The following is a 23,797-nucleotide window of genomic DNA, read 5'->3' as shown; positions in this document are numbered from 1 at the left end:
AGATAGCACTGCAAAAATGATAGGAATTTATAAAACATAATTTATCAACATATATAACGTGTTATTTAGTTAATTCTATATAAGATTTTTAAGATGGTTTATATGTTCGACAATTTGTAGAAATATTTAAAATAATGTACTACTCTATAATTACAACCTATAATCTACAGCCTACAACAGAAATAATAATAATAATGATCACATAGTTATGCATTTAGAAGATCGTCGTCGCTGTCCGATTGACACTGCGTAGGATCGGAAGCGTCGAGCAAAAGTCTAGCTTCCTCAGTGGTATCGACCTATAAAAAAAAAAATTATAACATATATGCAATTTAAGTAAATGGAAATTGTATTGAATGCTTGGCAACAGATGGAAGAAAATTTAAGGAATTATTCTAAATAATAAAAAGACAAAAATCAAGAATAATAAAATTGATTGACTTTATTTTTCAATTATAAATGTTTAAATATTTTAAGTAAAAAATTATGTTTAAAGCACATCAATATTTAGATAATTGAAAAACAAAATCTTTATTGTAAAATTTTGTTAGTTTTAATTCTATAATTCTAAATATTTCAATATTTACATAAAAAGTATCTAAAACATTATCATTTATAATTAAGAAAAATAAAACACTAATCACAGTGTTTTGTTATTTTTTTATATGCATTTTATTTTATTATTCAAAATAAGATAATCAGAATCAATCCTTAAAATTTATCCCCATTTATTGTTGAACACCCTATATAAACCTATATTGATTTAAATAAACATGTATTTTAAAGAATAAAACACGTACTCTACAATATTGGACACGACCTGAGCCTCTTCTGAAACTAAACAGGTTTGTCCAGGGACGACGACACGTTCTTTCCACCGGATTTCGAAAATAAATTAAAGCGGCTAACACCGCGATCACAGTTAATACTACGCCAGCTACGGCTCCAGCTGTAACCATGAATGTTAGTTATCGCAAGATTATTATTGTAAGATATTGAGACAAAGGAAGAAAAAGAAATTAATCGAGCAAAAAAGAAAAATTTAACCCAAAGAAAAATTATTAAACGCTAAATAAATTTTATATTTTAATATTCAACAATTATAAAACGATTATAAAACAGGTTAGGAACTTTTTTCCTCCAAATTTGGGTTTATTATCATGAAAGCAAGAAGGGATAAAAAGTTTAAGGAAATATTTATTTTAAAAAATATGAAGATTCATAGAGAAGATTTTTATCTTCTCAATGTAACAGCAGGCATTCAAGGCACGTTCGAAATCTAACATTATAAAAATATAGTTGTTTACCATGACTAGGAGAAAATTGTTCCAAAAGATTCGTGGAGGATGATGTATTTTCCTGCGATGGATTCCGAGAGTTGGCATGTTTCACGCAGATGAATTCGGTATACCATTCGAATTCCGCGCTGCACTGCGATTCCTAGAGATTATAAGAAAAAAAAAATGACACCGAGTACGAATTGGCAGTGTGTTCGCTTAACGTATTAATTTCAGTTGATTTCAGTCGACACTGTATCTGATAACTCCAGAGACTTAAATGCGTGATCGATATGACAATCTTATCCATCTCATCGTCAGTCATGAATAAATATATATTTTGCACAACCGACGAATTAAAAGTATAACTGTAAAAAAGTAGTATATCGAGTGAATCACCGAGAAAACAAGATATTAACAATATCTTTTTTTATTTCGAAATATAAAGAATTGTGAGAAATTGTGACAAAATAAGTGTTAGTATCTTAGAAATCAATTTCTCGTTCAATTTTAAATTTAAAGATAGTTCAAGAATAATAAAATATAAGAATAGATGAACTTGAAAGTCGCAATATGTAAAAAATAAAAATATCCATTAATATATATATATATATATATATATATATATATATATATATATGTATTTATACAAAAGCTAAATCTGCTTTTTTAAAATTATTATTTAAATAAATAACATTATTAATTTTTCAAAGAATGTGAAAATTTTGTGTATTAAATTTTTGTATTTTTTAAAGTAGGAATAAGGCTTTAATATTTAAAGTCTAACTTTTATTATATAATTTCATCGAGAGATATTACATCATATTGAAGATTTTGACAATGAGAGTCATAATAAAAATATTATTAGCATCGCTACTAGTCTCTCTTCTATTATTGCTATCAAACTCACGTGTTAATATTATCAAGATACAGACGTCGAAATATTTCGCATTAAGTAGATAAGTGATAATAACTGAGTAAAAGAGTGCCAATCTAGAAAGAAAATCGGTAAAAAAGATACATATATAATGTGAGTTATTTTTTATTTATTTTTAATTATTTTTATCTCCCTCTATATACATAAAAATAGATTTTATGTATGCAGAATTATATATAATTATTTATAATATAATTATATATATAGTGTGTGTGTGTGTGTGTGTGTAAATTAATTATTGTACACACATTTATATTTCATTTGACTTTTTTGTAGTATAAAAAACATATTTTAAAAAGAAAAATAAAAGAGATTTTTTTATACTACACATAAAAAGGCATAATAAAATGCATAATAAAAAATGTTTTATACAAATATAAATAATTATTATACAAATATTTATTATCCAGCAATTTGATCATGACTAATGTTATAATCAAGAGACACGGTAGTGGCTCGCGCCAGGTGAAATACGATCCTACATGGGTGTATGGTTTACGTTCAGACGCTTATAACCCCGGGTGTACATTTCTTTCTTCTACGTCACTGATGAGAGAATATGGTACGAGATGAAAAAAGACGGAACGCGTGAATGACCGAGTGAGAGGGAAAACAAAGTACGCGAGTGGGGACGATAAGTGAACAGAGAAAGAGAAAGAGAGAGAGAGAGCGAGAGAGAGAGACGGCGAAGGAAAGGGGACAAGTTGCTCACTATCAGCCGAGCCGGAGTCAGTTAGTGTCGGACTACTCGGACTGCGTGACTAGCGTGACTCGAAGAGTTGGATTGGTGGTAGTGACAGATGAGTCAGGTCGGAACTTTCTACATTGGGACCGTTCGCCTACAGCCGCGGCAATCTTCGTACACCTTTGGCATTTAAGAACTTGCCTCGGCGAGACGAAGTGGCATTGAAATAAACGGATTCTCCTTTTTTTTTAAATGTACAAGAAGATTCCGTGCGAAAAGTCACGTGTCGCGCGTGAACTGTAATACGCGCAAGTGTATCAAAGTGTATGGACGTTGTGTATTGGTGGTACCGTTATTGATAATAATCACTATCGCTCGATAGAGAACAACGATAGAGAAAATAGGTGGCACGCGAGAAGTAAATGTTTCGTAACGTGACCCGCCATATTACAATATTGGTAAGTAAACGACGTATCAGTGTACGGACGTATGTACGTCACTTCCGCGAAACCGGTTCAGGCACCGCCTTATGAACAAACGATCGTCTCGCGCGCAGGATCGGATCTAGCTAATTGCAAAATTGTTTGGCAAAAAAAAAAACTGTAAAAAGTATTCCGCACCTGCTGATTAATAATTGCTTATGATTGCTATACAGTTGTAGATCTGTCGATCCGGATCTACTTTCTAAATACCGAACTGTCAACAATAATTGAAACATTAACAACGTTGGGTTCTAAAATCTCTTTATCGCAAAAAGTATATGTCTGGTTTTTTTGTTTTCTTTCTCCTTCCCTTTTTTCTCTTGACAAACAAAAATTAAAAACCGCGTTTTCTGATATTCTTTTATCGCAAAGCTATAGAGGACGTGTCTTCTTTACTTTTTTATCTTTCTCATAAGCGAAGAATGAAAGGACAAAGAAAAAAGTTTTCAGTATTGTAAATCCGTAAATTCTATTAGATGAAGCAGGTTTATATATATTTGTATTCCTCTTTTTATGAAAATGAAAGAATTAAAGTTGAGAATTAAGTTCCCCGATCAAAAATTTTTCATGTAAAAGTATGTAAAAATCTATAGAATTATGTATCAAAAATGTCCATGCAAAATTTTACATTGTATATTTTTATTTAATTTTACATATTTTTATGTAATTTTATATAATTTTGATATAATTTTATAGATTTATACATACTCTTGTATAAAAAAATTTTTGCCGGGAAAAAAATTGCTTATTTACAATTATATATAATTATATATAATTATACATAATTATATTTAATTATATATAATTACATATGAATAATTCTTTCTCAATAAAAAATGTTTCATGTAAAAGTATGTATAAATTTATAGAATTATATCAGAATTATATAAAAGTATATAAAATTATGTAAAATTATATAAAAATATACAATATAAAATTTTGCATGGACATTTTTGATACATAATTCTACAGATTTATATATATTTTTACATGAAAAATTTTTGATCGGGTCGCCATAAAACTGGTGAACTTTTTTTCACTTTCTGAAAAAAATTATATGCGCAACAATTTAAAAAAAAGTTAAGATAATTTATAATAAAAATGGGAATGAATTTATACTATTTAAGTGATAACATTTATATTTATATTTTAATGAAAATTTCTCTATTATAAACCCCATTTTTAACCAATAAAAAAAGTTTGCCATTTGGACCTGTATGTATTTTTTAAATGTATCTTCGCACACATAAGTTCTACGTAAATTTCGCATTTGTTAAATTTACTTTCTTTAAAATATACCTACAATGTTTGATATAAATACCGGATAAATCAGGCCCTGTTCGCATGACGTAAACGCAACGTTTATTCGTGTCGGAACGCATCAAGGACGATGTTTCACATCGAAATTCCCGTTGTCTCGTCGCAGCCGAGCACCGTCGCCAGGATCAGAATAATTCCACTTTTTTCTCTCTCTTTTTCTCTCTTTACTTTTTTTGCTTTTGCGACGATATAAAGATCGTCGGTGTAAAAAGTAAATCGACGGGATTCCGCGTCCCTCGTTTTTCCCCACTCTCGATCATCTATGTATGCTATTAACACGCTTCGCGGGAAATGCCCTGGCGACGCAATGTGGTTTCACCGCGTGTTCACGCAAGTCCGGATTCCTGATGTTTATATAATCATATATAACGCAGGCACACTGCAGTTAAAACTTATCCGCGATAGACGCGAGCAAGCGTCTATCTTCTCTGAAAGCCAGAGAATCATCATAATCGCAGAATCGAGATATTATTGTCGCTTATGCCTGATCTACATGCTGTCTTTAAGATAGTGTGTTAAAGTGTTCTGATATTAAAGTGCGCGTGTAGAAAGATAGTTTGACACAGATGCACGCGCACTTTAACATCAGACCACTTTAACACACTATCTTAAAGACAGCGTGTAGACCAGGCACTATGAACTTTGGATCGCCGTCTCTATCAATCCTTTTCTTCTTTCTTCCGTTGATAATGTTAAGTTAGAAAGTGGAAAATTATTTGGCTAAGTTAGAATGGCTAAGTTAGAATGGAAAATTGTTTAATATGCTGAAGCGTCGGAAACACGTGAACAATATCATATAAGAGGAAAAAACAAAATTATTATAAGTCACGATAAATTTATTGATTATGCAATATAATTTATAATTTGTATGTAGTATTAATTATAGTACGAGAAAGTAATTAGTAAGAGAAAGGAAGAAAATAATATTTCACATTAAGTTTGTATATATGAGAATTGATGTACAGAGAAAGTCAAGAGATTTCATGACGCATGCAAAGATCATATGTTATCATTAATGCAATACACATTTTACGTAAAAACCTACGTCAACACAACATGTTTATAAATTATCGAACTGATTTACTTAGTGCAGAAAAATTGTAAAGCAAAGAATTGTGAAAAGCATCTTCTAATAAAATATTAAAATAATAAATAATAAATAAAGAATAAAAAATAAATTCAAAACTTTCCTCTGTCTCCTTTCTAAAAAAAAATAAAACCAATAAACACTTCATAATTAATAGAAAACTATTTAACTTTATTTCCATTTTTGATCGGCAAACACGAAGAATTCTTTATTAAGAAATCTTGTCAATCTGATAGAAATTAATCTTTTTTAATGTCTATATCCTACCAATGTAGAATTAATTTTCATCTCGAATTAACTTACTTTTTATCTCTTTCTACTCTTAAGAATTAGAAAAAGTATGTTAAATCGAAATCAAAATTGATCTACATTGGTAGATATGAACATTAGTCTCCTGACTTTATTCGCAAGCATTTATAATCGTCACGCCACACTTTGGTCTTCATTTTGGATTGTCGAAAATGTTGTCGCAAGTATTATAAATATCCGTCAGAATTATGGAATTTGATGGATAAAATCTCCAATGTGTTATTTGTTTGCAGTTAAATACAAGCAGTTTAACAGGCCAATATCTCACCGATTATCGCGTTTATCGGCGATACAGATGCGAATTAGATTTCTCAAGTTTAACAAGATGTTCTCAACCAAGTGTGTAATCCGTTTAACAATAAGCAATCTAAGAATAAAAAAAACTGTTCGAAAGTATTTCGTAGAATAGTTTTTTCAATGAGAGATAAAGTAATCAATCACGGTGATAGCGTATCATTTTCACACGTTCTTGATGCCATTTTTATATGATTGTTTAAGATATACTCAACGTAACAGTAATATGACATAATATACATACATGAAAAAGAAAGAATACATAATACATACATATATACATGTATATACGTATGGAGAAAATTTTCAGATTTCTTTTAAATTATCTTCGACCCAAAAACTAATATCTACATTTCCTAGACATTCATATTGCGCAAGCGTTATTAAAAAACATTAAAAAATCAAAATTATCTTACATTAAGAGAAAAAGTAAATGCTTGTCTCCTGCCAATATTAAAAAAAGATCTTGTTGTCTTAATTGAAAATGTGGTAGATTCAAGAAATCCTATATGCCTTACTAGATTACAATAAAATCTATTAAATATTCCAGTTATAAAACCTTGATTTCTATTACAATAACCTGAAATTCCGTTTCGTACAATCAAAATACACTTACCTAGTCATCATTTGTTGACTAATAATGAATGGTCAAATAATACTCAAATCATTTTCCTCAGTCACTTACATTAATATTTTGAATACTATATAATACTTTTTTTCTTTCTTTTTCCTTTTTGGGAAAAATGTTATAAGATAGATTACTATTTATTAAAACTTTCAATTACATCTTATTTTAATGATTTCAAAATTTCATAATTTTTTAATCCCGGGAAATAAAATTGATTAAATTTAATATAATGAATAAAGATTTTGTTGATCAATTTCTTTAAAACTTGAATTTTGTTAAAATCAAAATTAAATTTTATTAAAATTAATTTTATTTTTTATTTCTTATAATACAGACATTGCGAATGCACCCATAGTATAATTATTAAGTAATCGATTTAAGAAAAATCAAACTGATTGTGAGAATATATGTAGCAATATCCTCTGTGTGTATGTATGCGCGCACACGCACGCACACACCTCTTATAAGCTCAAAAATAATTGATTTTCTTACTTCGGATTAATTTCTATTAATAAAAACAAATTATTACGACAGCTTTTCCTTATTGTAAAATAACTATATCTGTTAACTACAATTCTGCGAAAAGATTATTTACATAAAAGCATAACGATTTACGAACACGGATTTACCTAATACTTAAAATAGCTTGTAAGAATGTTTTTTTAACAAGATGGATAAATAAATAAAAAGGTAATGTTAAATATATGATAATAAATCCTATAAATTGCAAATAAATTGCGGTAAACTTCTAAAAAATAACCACATAATAATGTTGTTTTTTATCATCCATAAAAAAGATATAAAGCCTGCAAAATCGTAAATAAATAATATCACTTTAGGTTAGAAGTTTTATATGTTTTTCTTAGTAGCTTTTGTTTCAAATAAAATGCCGTAATTTTAAAAAAAGAGAAAAAAAATGGTTTCTTGTAGGGCGCCATGTGATAAAAGAAATGACAAACATGTGTATTTCTTGGAAAAATAAGCGTGACTTTATTAAGATGCTGGATTAAAAGGAAATACCAAGAATCGTGATTTAGCGTTTTACCATTTAATAGTTTGCAATTACCTCATTTCAAATTATCTCGTTTGTAATAGATTAAGGAATTTTCCAGGAATCCTACGATCTATTATTTATGATCTTCTACCGCAATATGTGGATTTTATTTTCGTTTAAAAATATTAAAATTATTTGAATTATGAAGACAAATAAAAATATAAAAAATGTCATGTTTTCCTCTTAGCGTTGCTGTATAATATGCATAGGCCTGGTATTAATTTACTGTCCTATGAATTTTCTTATGTATCAAAGTATCAAATAAAAAACATTTCTGAATAAAATTTACATTTAAACATAACATTTTCTTTTATATGATTGTATACATATTATATATATTTTTATTTGATATTTTGATATACAGGGTGTCCCAAAACATACTGGTTAACGCTCGTAAAAAGGTAGAAGGGATCGAAATGAACATAAAAGTCCAATATTGTCTTGGGTTAAATCTTGGGTTAGGTCCACCAATAATCGAGGTATTAATTTTTCAAATTATGCGAATGAAATCGCGTCGAGAAAAAAACTCGATCCGCTCGAGCCATAACAGGAAAGAAAAAATGTATCGTGACTGTATGATAAGCTTTCATTAATTTAATGTTCACAATTATGATAGAAATTAATTAAATTATTTGCAGATTCCATACGTTAATATCTTGATTATTGGTGGACCTAGACCCAAGACAATATTGGACTTTTATGTTCATCTCGATCCCTTCTACCTTTTTACGAGCGTTGACCACATGTTTTGGAACACCCTGTATATATAGGCATGGATATTAATTTAGATTTTGTTTTATATAAATATATATACACACTTTTGTTATTGCACATGTAATATAAAAGAAAAAATTCAATATATGGCAACTATAAGAGAATGTAGCAACGAAAGAGCTTATCTTGAAAAGAGGAAGTCATATTTATCTAATCTATGCTTCTGATTTTTGTGGTATTGTGCTTAACCCTTTGCGGCACACATTTTTCTATTAATCGGATTTTTATGAAAATTGGTGTAGAAAGGTTTTTAGGGTCGCTGATTACGAATCTGCCATCAGATTTCAACGATTCTTTTTCAAAATGGCGGATTCAATATGGCAAGTCATGATTTTGAGTATTTTTTATCGATTTTTTATGGAAATTGATATACAGAAATTTTTCAGAACGTTGATTACGAATCTGTCATCAGATTTCAACGATTATTTTTCAAAATGGCGGATCCAATATGGCAGCTCACGATTTCGAGTATTTTTTATCGGTTTTTTATAAAAATTGGTATACAGGGATTTTTCAGAACGCTGATTACGAATCCACCATCAGATTTCGACGATTTTTTTTTAAATGGCGAATCCAATTTGGCGATTTACGATTTTGAATATTTTTATAGGTTTTTTATGGAAATTGATATATTGAATTTTCTAGGGTCGGAATATTGAAAAATTTCGGACTTTCTTACTTTTTTTTTACAAAAACAGATGTACAGAACTAGCTTTTTTAGGTTGATGTGTAGATCATCAGATTTTTGAAATTCAAATATGGAAAATTTCAAATAATGGGTGATAAAAAATGTTTTTTTTTGAGATTTTATATTTTTTCATTTTTTCGACAATGGTACATAGAACATAAAATTTTTTCATAAAAGAAACCGCACTTAGTTTACTTTAGAGACATGAACGTGGACGTGGCGGTTATTGTCTCCATTTTCTTTTTTTTGTATTTTTGTATTTTACAATTTTTTTACTTTTTTTATTTTTTCCCACAATTTACTTTTTTTATTACAGTTAGCACAGCAAATCAATTTTTATATTCGTAATCAGCATTTTGAAAAATCCCTGTATACCAATTTCCATAAAAAACCGATAAAAAATACTCAAAATCATAAATCGCCATATTGGATTCGCCATTAAAAAAAAATCGCCTAAATCTGATGGTGGATTCGTAATCAGCGACCCAAAAAACCTCTGTATACTGATTTTCGCAGCTTCATGATTCTTCCTTCTTTCTGACATACATTTTTTGTAAAAACCACACACTTTTTTTCACTTTATTTATTTATATAACAAAATTAACTAATGATAAAGGAAAATTATATCTTACTAAATATTACTAAGACTCTTATTAAAGTAAAATTACAAAAAAAAGTAATAAAATACAGTATTTGGTGTCCAAAAAATTAAAGAAATGACTTCAAGATAGGTGGTCGATATATCGACCACCGTGCCGCAAAGGGTTAAGGGCAGTCATAAATTTTGAAAAATCAAATTTTTCGGAAAATTTTTATTTAAAAGCAAAAAATCTTAAAAATATCTCCTGAAAGTTTCAAGTCGATCCGATTAATATTCACGAAAATACAGACCTTTACGTCCCCGCCCATTCAATCGGAGAGCGCTGTGAAAAAAAACTGACACTCTAGCACAGAACGTCATTTGCATTGATAATTCTATTAAATTATTTGTACAATAAATCGTAATAAAATATCACGAAAAATAAGATCATCAAAAACTTTGTAAATCAAGGCCTAACAAACGAAGTTAAATAAAATTTTAACCCAAAAACGACACTTAAAACTTTAAACGTGTTTTTCTCAGAACTGCATTTTTTAAAGTGGGCATTTTTAAGTGGATGGATATCTTAAAAACTACTGGTCGATCTTAACGAAATTTTGTACATATTTTAGATATAAAAAGCTTGTCCTTGAACAAAGGATTTTATTTATCAATCACTGTATCTCATTTTAGAAGTAAAAAATATCAAATTTTTTAAACAAAAATCGTAACTTTGACTTTAAATTGGCGCAATTTTGTGAAAATTTCATGTTTTTCAAAATCCTTCATTTAAGGACAAAAGAAAGTAAGGTACTAACGAAATCCGTTTGGTTTTTTAATTTCATATAGCCTTGGTACAAGTTAGAGTGAATACCGCAAGCAAGCGTCTCCGATGAACTGTTGCTTTTTACTTATTTTTTGATACCTTTCAATAAAAAAATTATTAAATATTTTACAGATGTTATTCTTTCATATGTAAAGATTTTTTAATAAATAAGTTTATTTAGTTAAAAAAAACATTCACAAAGATTTCTTTTTTTTTCGCTCTCCTGACTGCCCATAAGCCCTTAAGTTCTTAAGAATAAGTAAAAGCTGACAGCAAATTATATAACAAAATAATACATAATAATGTCTTTACATTTGTTCAAACAGGTATTAAATTAAGGGCATTACCAAGGATTAGATTATCTACTTTAAAAGATGACAACTCGTCGCGGAGCATATTTTTTTATATTGGCTGTTGTTCTGGGAAGCGTTTCCACTTTTCATTGCCCATCGAATCAAGAATGCTACTGTGACCGTCACCGTGATGGAGGAATCGAGATAAACTGTCTGATGAAGAATGACGCCAAGTTTATCGTGAACATTCAACCAGACGAATATATAAGAGTATGTCTCTATTTAGTCACATGCATTTTGCATTTTTCTGTAATCTATACATCTATACAGGCTAGTCAATATCATTGTGAAAAATTAAATGTCTGTGCTAATAGCTGAAAAATCTTCATATATTCTGAAGAATTTCGACACAACCTTATAGACATAAAGAGACAAAAATAGAGATTTTTGATCTCAATGATATTATACAGATTTAAAAGTTTTCGTAGCTCCTGACTTTATTTCATATATTTGATGAAAAATGTCTTTTTTTTAAATCAATTATTTCACTGAAATATAAAATCAAAATTTGAGATAGTATATAAATGTACAAATTCGTTATCTAATGTATTTTTCATTCCATTTTCGTTTTAGATTTAAAAAAAGTATTTAAAGCTATAATATTACTTAAATCTTCAAAAAGTATAAAAATTTCTGCGTCATCTTAATACATTTCTATAAATTTTTCACGTTATCTCTAGATTTTTTTTTGATGAATTGAGTTTGTATGGATATGTTTTTCTTCACAGATCCAATGTGATAACTCACCGGATTGGTCAGATTTTCATCTGAACGTGTCATCTTTCACGAAGAAAGAGAATATCGAAACAATATATTTCTATATGTGTGATTTACCGAGTACTAATGAGAGTTTGGGCGAAATCGTGCAAAGGCTAGGAGTTACCGACATAGAAAAATTAAGCTTTCAATCATACAAAAATTTGAGCTCTGCTTTGGTCAAGCATCATTTGGATGGTTTCAAAAATTTAAAAGTTTTGAACTTACCAAGCAATAATGTGTCTTACGTGGATGAAAATTTGTTAGCTAGTCTGCACAATTTAAAGGGACTTAATTTGCTTGACAATAACTTACACCTAAAGCCCGGATTTTTCAACTATACCTCCGGACTAGAATGGCTCGAATTGGGTGATAATACTCTACAATCTATAGAACTGGGAACGTTTGACCATCTAAAAAATCTAACGTTTCTCAATTTATGGAAAAATCACTTAACCCAACTTCAGCCGGGAATTTTTGATCAGCTTGTCGCTCTCAAAACCCTCGGTCTAAACATGAATTACATGATTAACTTACCGGAAGACATTTTTGGAAAACTCGAAAATCTCGAAGTTCTTAATTTAGCTAGAAACAATTTTACAACTTTACCAAGAAATTTGTTACGAAATAACAAAAAGTTACATACTGTCACTCTAATGGATAACAAGAAAAATATGACTTTGCCAAATGAATTTTTTGCTAATTTAACGGACTTGGAGGTATTGAAATTGAAAGGGAACGGATTTGTCACACTGCCGGAAAATATTTTCTTGGGATGCACTTCCCTGACTAATATCACTTTGGAACAAAATTATCTTCAAACTTTACCTGTACAAATATTTCAAGATCTGAATAAGCTTCTGGAGTTGAAACTGAATTTTAATGATCTTGAAAATTTGCCTGATAATATCTTTTCGGAGAACAAAAAATTAATAAAATTAGATTTATCCAAAAATCGATTTACTTTCATTTCTAGGTACGTTTAAAAAAACTGTTATATGAACATTATTTTTTTAACTTATTTTTTACTTTTAATATAATATAATATATAATATACATTATTCTTTTTAGCCGTCTGTTCCGTGGATTGGGAGCTTTGAGGGAACTAAATATGGAAGAAAATCATCTAAGAACTATTTCCCCTCAAGGTTTCAAACATTTAAAAAACTTGAAAATTGCGAAATTTTCTAACAATTATCTTACGTTACATGATCCCATTCACGATTCTCTTGAGCCCTTTGACAGAAAGTCATCTTTTTACGAGTGCGAAATCTTGGAAGAATTATATTTAGCTCATAACAATATTTCGGAAATATATAGCGATTGGATTACGGCGGATACAAAACTTCGAAAATTGGATCTCAAATATAACAATATATCTTCTATAACAGTAAGTAAAATATCTAGGAAAAAGCATCTATAAAGCTAATATAAATGTAAGAGAGATTTATTAAATATTTGTAAACAATAATATTTGTGACAGTGTACTTTTTCTTTTCTAATTTCAGACTGCAGATGTGCAATTTGTATCGATTGATATCACAGTGGACTTGGCTCATAATAAAATAGAACATATTTACTTAAAAGATGCCGAAGTATTCGTGCATTATCAGGAGAATGCTCGCGATGTAATAATATCAGTGGATTATAATCCGATAAATTGTGATTGCAATTTATATGACTTTCTTCGTTACATGGAAGGCCGAATGCATCCCAAAGTTCAAAATTATTTTCATATAAAGGCGGATAATTTAACTTGTCAACAGCCTAAGGAAATGGAAAATGTACCCATTGCAAATTTAAAATCTGAAACATTAACGTGTATGGTAACGGATCCCGATATATGTCCCAAACAGTGCAACTGTTTCGTGAGGCCCGAGGGCACAGCATTTTTATTTGATTGCTCTAATAAAAATTTGACTAATGTACCAAGCGTTATAAAAACACCTAGCAATGCCTTCAATTTCGAATTCGATTTTTCTGGTAACCGATTAACTCATATGCCAAATTTGACAGCAATGGGATATGGATCAGTGAAGAAGCTTCTTTTATCTCATAACATTATTTCTGAAATTTCTCTAAATGGATTGTCCAACACGCTACAGGTGCATAAATTTACCATCTTTTATTTGTAGAGTAGAATATTTTATTTAAAAGAATAAAATCAAGTTATTATAGATAGCTATTCATAAAAAAATTCTCATATATATTAAAAAATTTTTTATATTTAAAATTTATAAAAATTTCTAAACAAATTTTTAACTTTTTCATAAATTTTGTAATTTTATTTCAAAAATTATAGAATGAGAAAGCTTAGGATATATTAGAAATTATAAGTATAAAGAAGTTTATAAGTAAAACGTAGACTTTCTCAGCATTTTTGGAAAGTATTTTAATTCGTATAAACAAAATTTCAAATAATAAAATCTGAATTAATCTTGATTTCTTTTAACTTATCATATATATATAGTAATATATGTTTATATGTAAAAAAGATATTTAGTTACACTTTAAAAATTAATATCAAATTCTGTTTCAGGTTTTGGAACTGCATAATAACAATATATCAAGAATACATCCTGATGTATTAAAACACATCGAGAAAAAGATGAATTTAACTCGTTTAACGTTACACGAAAATCCATGGAATTGCGATTGTGACGCTGAAAATTTTCTAAATTTTATTAAATCAAAATTTGAAAAAATGCCCGATCTATTTAAAGTGACCTGTTCGGGAAAGAATACTTCCGTATCAATCATGTCTTCTATTGATTTTTGCCCGTTGAACACGACAGCGATGATCGGTATTAGTATAGTAATCTCTATTGCGGGATTCTTGATCGGTCTAATTGGACTACTCTATTATAAGTACCAACGACAAATTAAAGTGTGGCTATTCGCGCATCAGTGGTGTTTATGGTTCGTAACGGAGGAGGAATTAGACAAGGAAAAGTTGTACGACGCGTTCGTGAGCTACTCGCATAAAGATCACGATTTCGTCGTGAACGAACTGGTGCCCAAGTTAGAAAACGGCCCGACGCCGTTCAAACTGTGCCTTCACTATCGGGATTGGTTAACGGGTGAATGGATACCGGCCAATATTGCTAACTCCGTGGAGAATTCCAGACGGACGATAGTCGTGCTGTCGCCGAATTTCCTCGAGAGCGTCTGGGGAAGGATGGAATTTCGTGCAGCCCATAGTCAAGCGTTGAGCGAAGGTCGGGCGCGAGTGATATTAATTCTGTATGGCGATATCGGACCTACCGATGACCTGGATCCAGAACTGAAGGCTTACATCAGTATGAATACGTACGTCAAGTGGGGAGATCCCTGGTTTTGGGACAAATTGAGATACGCGCTACCACATCAGCCTAAACTCACGAGGAGCAGCATTGCCGCCGGGAAGAAAATCTTTGAGAATCACCAACTGTGTATTCAAGCGAACGAAGACAAAAAAGAACTTATCTACCCGATAGGGTTGCCTGAGACTTCACCGAACACTACACCGCCGGCCGACACGCTTAAAAAGTTTGTAAGTGATAAACAGCCCAAGGATCAATTATTTTTAAACGGGTATCCACGGGAATCGTGTAAGTTGAATGGAAACATCGCAATCATTCTCTCACCCGAACATTTAAAACATGATAATAATGAATGTCTTGTCTGACAGCAAGAAGGTAAAAGTACTTGTGTATAAAAGAGAGTGACTAGCGATCATTTATAGATTCATATTTGATACGTGCAATGTTAACGTTACGCAAGTACGTTTTGATATTTTTTTGAGAAGGTTTGATCTTAATTTAGAATCTTCAAGTGAACCAATTAAAGATGCAAACTCAAGAAAGCAAAAAAAGCAGAAAAAAACGAACGCGACTGACTGATGTTAGATTAAATATACTATAACATATAAATATAAGGAAATTTTATCGATTTTTTATCGATTTCTACAAAATTATAAATAATTATAGTATAATTTGAATAATTTATTTACGTGAGTTAGATAAAATATTTTCATGTAATTTTTTAAACATTTATTATGTTGTTTGTCTAATAGCAAATTCAGTTAGATGGACTAATGTGCACTGATACACGATCAATCGACGTGTGTCCAATACGAATATATGAATAGGTATTTTACACACATCATTTATGTATGTTTAATATAAATATATAAGGAGTCTTATAAATACTTATAATAACAATATAGGTTGCTTTCCTTTTAGAAGATACAACATAGGTTAACACACTCAAGCACAGTTTTTATAGTTAAATAAATAGAATGCTATATATACAGTGTGTATATATTGCGATCTGTATACCTAATCTTATAAGATTTATCTTAAAACTTCTCAAATGTGTTTTCAAATTTTAATGATCCAATAAAATGTTTTAATGTTTAACTTTTTATTATACGAACAAATCTTTTTACACACACACACACACACACGCGCGCGCGTGTGCGTGTGTGTACACTCAAAGATTTTATCAAAATACTGGAAGCGAATACGGTCTTTTCGATCAAAAACACACTTTGACTTTGCTCCTAAGCAGAGTCGAAGTGTGTCGATTGAATCTACATCAAATTCCAAATAGAAAAAATGACGTGTGTCGACTTGTGTCAAAAGTATCCACTGTATTCCATAAGAGGAAAGCAGCGATATTAAGGATAGATTCCCGAAATTATTTTGAAATAAAAATCTTAATACCAAAATGTCCAGATTGCAATAGTTTTTAAATGAGAAGATTTAAAATAACAAATTAAACTGTGTAATATGCGCGCAATCAAATATGATACATTACATAGATGAAGATGTTCCTAAATGTAATTCTTATTTTTCTCCTATTGATTTTGAATATAACTTTACATCATATAATGAAGGTGTATACAAGATCAATAAGAAAAATATAAAAATATAAAAACTATTGTAGTCTCAACATTTGAATTTTAGGATTTTTGTTTCAAAATGATCTCAGGAGTCTACTCTTAAGCATTGTTAATTTTTATGGGACATCCTATATACATAGATTAATGGCAAAATTTCAATACAATTTATTGTGTTGTGTGATAAAATAAACATTTTATTACTAAAGATATTTATCTATTATTTCACTTTTGTAGGCTAAATTAATATACAACATCTTTTGTACTGACATATTAATGTGTCAATGACCATTAGTACATCTAACTAAATTCGTTTTAGGTTTTCGGGAAAAATCTAAAAATATATCGATTAATTAGAAGATGCTTACTTAAATTTAATCTTCTGTAGATTCACTTCCTGCAGATTCATATAACATTCCAAAATAAATTTTTTGTAAGGTGTTAAAAAATAGTTGGAGCTTGAATACTACGTAATATTATAAAATTTATTCTTTTTGCAATTGCTATTTTAAAATACTTATTTAATGTGTTGTTAATAGTTTTTCAAGTAATACTGTGAAATTGAGATACATTTTAATAGCTTTTATAAGAAAATACTCAAAGATTATTTTATGTATTGTGATGCACTCTTAATTTATAGTCATAAAGTATGCCTGTGTATATAATGCAATAATATTATGATAAAAGTAGTTTATATGTTCTACAGTTTACATAATATATACATTTTTTACATAATAGGTTTATTAGAATCAACAATTAAGAACAAATTATTTTATCAAATTTTCATCAAATATTGATATAATAGGAATAAAATATATTTTGTATAAGTTAAAGTTATTAAAACAGTACCTGATAAATAATTGTACTTCAAAAAATACTTTTATGCAAATACATATAATGCAAAGTGAATTTTTAATACATATTCTTTAATATTTCCATTTTTGGACTAATTAAAATATTTTTGTTCCTACGAGAGATCAAAGCACACATCTAATTTTTTCCAGTTATTTTATAAGAATATTAAAATCATTTATAAGAATATTAATCATAACAGATATGTTATGAAGAGATGGGCAAAATTATAGTGTGACAATATATATAAATATTGCAAGTATAATAATCTTTTTATAATTTGATATTATATTTGTATGTAGACATCTGTAATGTTCCAAATTATGTATACATAATTGGGAACATTACAGATGTCTACATACAAATATATATATATATATATATATATATATATATATATATATTGCACGTTATCTTGAGACTAACATGCAAAGTGAATCATAGATATGTACATTATATATGTTATTGTATGTGTATATACAAGTAGATTTACAAGAATTAAGAATTGTAAATATATTAGATTGTCAAAATTGCAAATGTGCAATAAGTAATTTTCTCTAGACGTTTTTGCTAGGAAATTGTAAATAAATTGTAAATAAATTGTAAACTAGAAATAAACTTCCCGAAATGCCATGTATAATTAACAAGCTAAGAGAAAAGGAAAATTTCAAAAGTAAGTTTAAAAATATTAATTTATATTTTATATACTATACATACTTGTGTTTTATAAATATATTAATTTGATTTTTATTTATATATCTGTATAAATAAAAAAATTTTATTAAAACTTTTTTATAAGCCTTTTTTTATATCTTACTTTTGAAAATTTTCTTTTATTTTGATGAAAAATATACTATGTATTTTATGAAACTATACTATAAGTTTGACTTACCAAGAGTAGTTTCGGTGCACCAATGCCCATAGATTCATTACATATAAATCTTACTTCGGACGTGTAAGAACCTGTTACAAAAAAATGTAAATTTAATACATAATTGAGAATTAATCAAAAATTCATCAATTAAGGATATATTAATAAAACAAGAATATTTAACTTACTATTGTTACATTTACTGCCATTTGAATATTTAAGTTTCACATCACCACGGCTGTAATCAAAAACCACATTTCTCAATGATCCATAACCATTGCCTTCGCGACATACCACAGAACCGTTGCAATATTTCTCTCCACCACAAATATTTAAAATATACTCTCTGCCTTGTCTGTTTTTCACCTGTTTTATGTTTTATAAACTTTTTTAAAGTATTGATACTTAACAGATATTTTTATACATGTTTAATGTATGTTGTATGCTATTGTTAATAATAGTCCAATTATTTAACATGAATTAGATATATATATATATATATATATATATATATATAATCCATTTTAAATAATTGGAAAATTATATATATATACACACACACACACACACACACACACACAATAATTAACTATAAAACTGCTATTTATACTTTAAACTTACATAATATATCTGTTGCTTCTTGTGTAGCACAGACAGATCATATTCATATGAAAGAAAACTATCCTTTATGGTACACGGTGCTGTCCAACCTCCCATCACAGCTCCACATGCTATGCTAGTATTCCATTCAAATACATAAGTGCAATTAACATAGTGTTTATATATCGGAAGTCCCTGAAAATTATGAAAATGCACTAGGCTTTATAAGGTAAAACATTTTACGCATAAATTTAAGGTTTATTTCTAAAGATTACTAATCCTTTAATGATAATCTGTAACAAAATAATGAATCTTCTTCAGAGTCTTTCAACTACAAAATGTGATTCAAATGAAACCATACATTTATCATTAAAATTTATATTAAAATTTCTAATAAGTTTTGTAAATTTTGTTACCTGATTGTTATTATTACAAATAAACGTGAAATTCGAAGCAATCGTTTTAGCTGGGTTCTCAGGACATTGTGAGCCATTGGTATAACGTAACACTGTTCGTAAATCTTTATTTAATATTGGATTGTCTTCAGGAAATCCTAAACTCTGTTAAATAATTATTTGAATAAAAATATGTTTTATTGAAATTTAAATCACACATTTTCAATTATAATGCCAAATAAATCTATACTTACAATTTCATTGGTATATTTATTCTTTGAAGTGACCGAAACTTTACAAGCAGCACTACCATGCGCACATGTAAGACCTTGAGTAGGAACTAACGGTCGGCATATATTTATGTGAAATTCCGTGTCATTGGCTTTTATAACATAATTATTTGTAGATTGTATAAGAGGAGTTAAATTAATCTCATCGTCATTGTCGGTAGCGCATTTAATCTAAACGAAAAAAAGTAATCTTTTATTTATTACATCAAGAAGAGAAAAATCAGAAACATACATGTAATCACGTTTACTTTTTTTTCACAAACTAAATCTGTATTCCAGTGTATGATGGTATGACAAGGATATTCTTTCATCAGCAATGGTCGACTGGGTGAATTTTGTGGTTCACAAAAAAATTCGATAAGTGTATAGTGATGTATTCCATTTTCACATAAAATTCCATTGGTATAATTCAAGTAAGGACCACCTTGTTGCCATATTAGATTTGTGTTAGCTTCTCCTAGTGACATACCTTGTTTCGAATTACATATACCTGTATAAAGAAATAATTGAAAAAATAAAAGATGCAAATTAGATGCATTACATAATATTATTTATTTTCTTACAACATAACTCAAAAAACAAAGTTTTTCAATTCAAATGCTTTAATCATTAAAATTTTGTAACATTTTAAGCAAAATTTTAGTATAATAAATTTATCTATTAATTGTAACTAAATAAAGGTATTATCTACTAATTGTAAATGAATAAAAGTATTATCAGCTCTTTTTTGCAGACAACTCAAAAGTAACAATTTTTGAGTTATGTCATTTGTTGTAGCAAATAAACATTATATCTAATAGTTCCATCATAAAATATAGTACCTGTCTTATTTTCACATACATTATCTGTAAGCGCACTGCAAACTCTGAACTTGTATTCTATACCATTCGTATTTGTAACAATAAAGTTTTTGTTCATTAATGTTTGCAAGTTATATCTGCGTATTACAAAATATATAGTCAAATTATATGTAAGTTATATATTAATTAGCATTAACCATATAAAATATATAGTCAAATTATATGCGAGTTATATATTAATTAGCATTAATCATATAAAATATGTAGTCAAATTATATGCGAGTTATATATTAATTAACATTAATCATATAAAATATAGTTAAATTATGTTATATATTAATTAGCATTAATCATATAAAATCAGAAATTATTCTTACATGAAATTTGTAACTGGGTTCCTAACGATGCATTTTCCCGCTGTTTTAACACTATAATTATGCAGAGTATTAACATCGCATGCTGCAGGAGTATACCATAACAATTGATAATGACAATCTTCTTTTCCTCCAATGTATTCTGGTGGACCCTGGTAACAACATTATAATATTCATGAAACATTCTTTTTACATGTATTTTTTATATATTTTCTTAATTAGCTAATACCATACCATAGCGTCTAAATTACATTTAAATGTAACAGTCGTTTTAAAATGTGGAAGTGGAATATCTTTTCTACATACAGCACCATTCTCATATTCTATTTGTAAACTTCCATTTGAGAAGAAAGGAGGTTTTTGTACATCTCCTAAACTTGAGTATCTATAAAATAAAGCAGAAACATTTGTTATAAAAAAAATCAGTTATAAAAAAAATTATACATTCATGTGTGTGTATTCCCAGAAAACAACAAGATTTTGCAGCTATTTAAAAAATGTCTTATTAAAGATATTTTCAAGATATTTCGAAAAAGTGTCTAAAAAGATATTTTAAGGAATATTTGTCACATATGTCCTTTAAATTTCTAAAAGATATTTTCAAAACATTTACACAGATATCTAAAATAATATCTCAAAATGTGACATAAGCTATTATTCAGATCGCTAAAAAATGTTTTTAAAAAATGCAAAACATCTAAAAACTTAGCAAGATATCTTTTAGAAATCAAAATTACATTGAATGCAACTATTATATTTCGTTAAAAAAGATAATAAAGATTTGAACAATATTGAAAAAATTAATGTTTTCTTTAATGTAAGGTATAAAGGTCAAAATCATTATTTGCTATTTTGTAAATTGTCATCAAAAACTAGAAGGCTTAATCTAAAAATTTTTTACTCTACAATTCACATTTAATTAAATACAAGTTTAGAAAAGGAGATGCCTGACTTGATGCGAAATAATCCATATATGTGTAACAAAATGTATAGATTTGTGTTACAGTCAATTTTAAAAGATCCATTTGGCAAAATACTTACCTATTAGGTTTTTCAGGTTCATCCAAACAAACCCCAGAATTCAATGGACACATGACACCATGATGTATTACAGATTGACAAACATTTAACACTATCTTGGATTTTGTATCATTTATAGGAATCACATAATTTTCTGAAGCTCTTGTTAAAGGGCTTAGGTCATAATAATGTCCAGCATTCGTAACTGTACAATTTGTCTGGACTCTAGGTACACAAACTAATGATGTTTTCCATATTATAAACAAGTTACACTGTTGATCACCCTAAAAAGTATTTTTATATTTATCACTCAAATTTAAAAAATATAAAAACATTTTATTATTAACTTTATCATTCAATATATATTTAAATATATCTAAAAGCAAAACTACTTACATGTGTAAATAATTCAGGATGTGAATAATTTTCTGCATTGTAATCACAATGCATGATAACTGTCACTGTATAATTGGTTCCAAACAGACAACTGTCACCAGTAAAGTTAAATAAAATTATTCCTTGATTGTTAATTAATTTTGGAGGAAACTTTCCTGTTTATTACAAACAAAATTAATTTTTTTGTCAAGCTCATATCTTAACAGATAAAATATCACTTAAATTACAGCTTTACCTATTCCTCTTTCTGTATTGTTTTTTATTAAACATATAGAATAATCAACTTGGTTGTTGCACTTTTTAATTAGTCGAGAACACAGTTGCATACGTATAGTTTCATGTTCATGCTCAATGATAATATCTTCCTTATCAGACCATAACTTTGTTAAATTATATATATGGCTTAACTTAGGCACAAGTACTTCACAATAAGTAGAAGGGGTTACAGTTAAAACCTATAATAAAGTTTTATTAAGAAGACCAAGATAATTATTTAAGCAAATATAAATAACAAAACTTAAAAATTTAATCACTATGATTTTTGGACTCGAAATTACATGCTTACGTCCAAATGCAAAATAAATTTACACAGTAAGGGTCCGTTGTTCCAACTTCTTGAAAACTTATCTACCAGGTAAGCATGTGTCTTCATTTCTTTTCTTAAATAAATAAAGACAAACATTATATTTATTCTGATAGGTAAGTTTACCAAGAAGACCCTAAAATTCATACATTTAAAAAAAGTAAACACAATTAAATATATGCACTACGTACAGCCGAAGTAATAATAGCCGAAAAAGAGAAAAAAAAGAGTAATCCATTCAATTTTGACATCATTATGGAATCAGGTTTTGCCTGTTACATCATTTATTGAAATGATTCGAGGCGCGCAGCGTAAGGTGTACAACAAAGACAATGAAAAGATCATCGATAAGTTCCGCTGACAAGTTCGAATCACATGCGATATGACACAGCAGCAATGCACTAGGGAGGGGACACCGCCATATCTTATTCTTCGAGAACCTAGAACACAGATTACTATATGCTACGTAAACCAAAGCAAAGAGTAAAGAAGCACAGAGAAGGGAGCATATCGCGATAGTGGGAGTACGATCAATTTACTGGGGACGGATGTATTCGAGCAGCCATTTTAGGGCCAATTTCACCAATCACGGTTAGATGAACTGACGGTCACGAAGACCTTGGCAGCAATCATTGGCCTGGGGCTCTATTCTTGAATTTATTCGCAAGAGAAACGTATTCGCAA

General features: G+C 28.7%; 2 protein-coding genes across 2 annotated transcripts; one reads left to right on the top strand and one right to left on the bottom strand.

Moving 5' to 3' along the window:
- Window positions 1-40: 40 nt before the first annotated feature.
- Window positions 41-23,555, bottom strand: LOC105835539 (cation-independent mannose-6-phosphate receptor). Its single transcript, XM_028194477.2, has 16 exons — window positions 23,305-23,555; window positions 22,766-22,985; window positions 22,531-22,685; window positions 22,156-22,418; window positions 21,349-21,499; window positions 21,118-21,266; window positions 20,762-20,877; window positions 20,189-20,430; window positions 19,905-20,111; window positions 19,672-19,815; window positions 19,277-19,450; window positions 18,844-19,021; window positions 18,677-18,747; window positions 1,308-1,440; window positions 801-949; window positions 41-299 (listed from the first exon to the last, which is right to left on the bottom strand). Exons 1-16 carry the CDS (start codon window positions 23,365-23,367, stop codon window positions 207-209), a joined length of 2,508 nt encoding a protein of 835 aa, XP_028050278.1. The 5' UTR covers window positions 23,368-23,555; the 3' UTR covers window positions 41-206.
- On the top strand, window positions 2,511-17,265 carry LOC105835537 (protein toll). The gene is made up of 6 exons (XM_036282700.1): window positions 2,511-3,357; window positions 11,268-11,504; window positions 12,023-13,026; window positions 13,122-13,440; window positions 13,559-14,155; window positions 14,590-17,265. The coding sequence occupies exons 2-6, from the start codon at window positions 11,316-11,318 to the stop codon at window positions 15,715-15,717; spliced, it is 3,237 nt and encodes a 1,078-aa protein (XP_036138593.1). The 5' UTR covers window positions 2,511-3,357; window positions 11,268-11,315; the 3' UTR covers window positions 15,718-17,265.
- Window positions 23,556-23,797: the final 242 nt, after the last annotated feature.

The sequence above is a fragment of the Monomorium pharaonis genome, chromosome 2, assembly GCF_013373865.1.
Source record: "Monomorium pharaonis isolate MP-MQ-018 chromosome 2, ASM1337386v2, whole genome shotgun sequence".
Taxonomy (NCBI): Eukaryota; Metazoa; Arthropoda; class Insecta; order Hymenoptera; family Formicidae; genus Monomorium; species Monomorium pharaonis.
Note: the sequence above shows the minus strand (reverse complement) of the source record. Positions and strands in the feature narration are given on the sequence as shown.

Excerpts from the sequence above, each read along its gene's own strand:
- LOC105835537 (XM_036282700.1), top strand. The coding sequence starts at position 11,316 with ATGACAACTCGTCGCGGAGCATATTTTTTTATATTGGCTGTTGTTCTG. Across the intron at positions 13,027-13,121 it reads CGATTTACTTTCATTTCTAG|CCGTCTGTTCCGTGGATTGG; the intron begins GTACGTTTAAAA and ends TATTCTTTTTAG. Across the intron at positions 13,441-13,558 it reads ACAATATATCTTCTATAACA|ACTGCAGATGTGCAATTTGT; the intron begins GTAAGTAAAATA and ends TTCTAATTTCAG.
- LOC105835539 (XM_028194477.2), bottom strand. The coding sequence starts at position 23,367 with ATGATGTCAAAATTGAATGGATTACTCTTTTTTTTCTCTTTTTCGGCT. Across the intron at positions 22,986-23,304 it reads CGGCTATTATTACTTCGGCT|GTTTTAACTGTAACCCCTTC; the intron begins GTACGTAGTGCA and ends ACTTTATTATAG. Across the intron at positions 20,878-21,117 it reads AACCCAGTTACAAATTTCAT|ATATAACTTGCAAACATTAA; the intron begins GTAAGAATAATT and ends TGTAATACGCAG.